The 1441-nt window shown below is 63.1% G+C and overlaps 1 protein-coding gene across 1 annotated transcript in view; it reads right to left on the bottom strand.

Annotated features, from left to right (window-relative positions):
* The window catches only part of LOC104469003 (desmin), a gene marked incomplete at its 5' end in the record, with an annotated part of 3723 nt that overhangs the window by 544 nt on the left and 1738 nt on the right, over nt 1-1441 (bottom strand). Inside the window, 4 exons of the mRNA XM_010083322.1 lie at nt 377-516; nt 608-769; nt 850-945; nt 1117-1177. Of these exons, the coding sequence (XP_010081624.1) occupies nt 377-516; nt 608-769; nt 850-945; nt 1117-1177 (459 nt within the window). The remainder of the gene's footprint in view (nt 1-376; nt 517-607; nt 770-849; nt 946-1116; nt 1178-1441) is intronic.

The following is a 1441-nucleotide window of genomic DNA, read 5'->3' on the forward strand; positions in this document are numbered from 1 at the left end:
CACCGCCACACTGGTGGCTGCTGGCTGGCTCCTGTGACCGTGACCGTGCCAGAGTGGAACTGTTGTGCCCTGTTTGTTTGCAACCACCTTCCCAGCCTGCAACTGGACACCCCAAGCCCTGAGCCCACCTGCCTGGAGCCTCCCAGGCTGGGCACCTTTTGCAATCTGCGCCTTGACCCCGGGGCTCTTCCAAAACACCTCGCAGGGGGCCAGACTGCCACTGGGGGAGATGCCACCCAAATCTGGGGGATGAGTCCCCCCATGGCAGCAACTCAGAAAACTGGGGAGAGCCCTCCACCCCAGAGATGTCCCAGCGGTCCCCAAGCAGCCCCAGAGCAGCAGGTCCTTGCAGGGAAGCTGGGGGTCTCCCCAGCACTGCTCATGGCTCACCGTGCCCTTGAGGGCATCGATCTCGCAGGTGTAGGACTGGATTTGGTGCCGGTACTCCAGCATCTCCTGTTTCGCCTGCCTCAGTGCATCGTTGTTCTTGTTGGCCGCCTGTGTCAGGTCAGACACCTGGGGAGAGACCAGGGTTAGCAGGCATAGCCACTGGGATGGCTGTGACCCACTGTGCCAAGACCAGCCCGGAGCCTGCCACCTCCCACACCTTGGACTTGTACCACTCCTCGGCTTCGGCAATGTTCTTGGCAGCGATGCTCTCGTACTGGGCACGGATATCCCGCAGCGCAGCCGTCAGGTCGGGCTTGGAGATGTCCATCTCCACCTGGATGTGCTGCTCCTGCAGCTGAGCTTGCAGCTCCCGGATTTCCTGGAGGGATAAGGTGATGCCTCGGGACACCCACTCCTTCCCACGGGTGCCTGCGGGAAACCGGGCCACCCCCGACCTACCTCTTCGTGCACCTTCTTGAGGAAGGCAATCTCCTCCTGCAGGGACTCGATGCGTCTCTCCAGGTCAATGCGGGCCAATGTGGCTGCGTCCACGTCCTGGGGGGACATGGAGTGAGGGGTAGCAGGGAGGTTCTGGGAGAGCACCAGGGCTGGAAGGTGCAAAGCTGTGCCCAGGGTCATGCCCCAGTGCTGGGGCCGGGCTGCTGGGGGGAGATGGGGGTGGGAGAGGAGGTGGGGGTCCCCACCCGGGGCGGGGGGGGTACTCACAGCTCTGAAGGCAGCCAAGTTGTTCTCAGCCTCCTCCTTCAGCTGGATCTCCTCTTGCAGCCTGTGGGCAGAGAGGGGAGGTCAGGGGTATCCCGAAGGAGCTCTGTCCCCCAGCAGCAATGTCCCTCCCAGCTGATCCCAAGCCCAGTGTGTCCCAGTGGAAAGATGTCGGATTGTCCTTCATTCCCGGCAGGCGGCAGGAGGGCTGGCGGGGGGCCAGGGGCTCTTCCTCCCATTCCCTATTATAGTCAATGCCGGAGAGAGCACAAAGGCATGAGGTCAGCTCGGTGCCACGCGCCCTGCCCCAGCCCTTATAGGGGAGACT

The sequence above is a fragment of the Pterocles gutturalis genome, unplaced genomic scaffold (assembly GCF_000699245.1).
Source record: "Pterocles gutturalis isolate BGI_N339 unplaced genomic scaffold, ASM69924v1 scaffold34095, whole genome shotgun sequence".
In the NCBI taxonomy this organism is placed as follows: Eukaryota; Metazoa; Chordata; class Aves; order Pterocliformes; family Pteroclidae; genus Pterocles; species Pterocles gutturalis.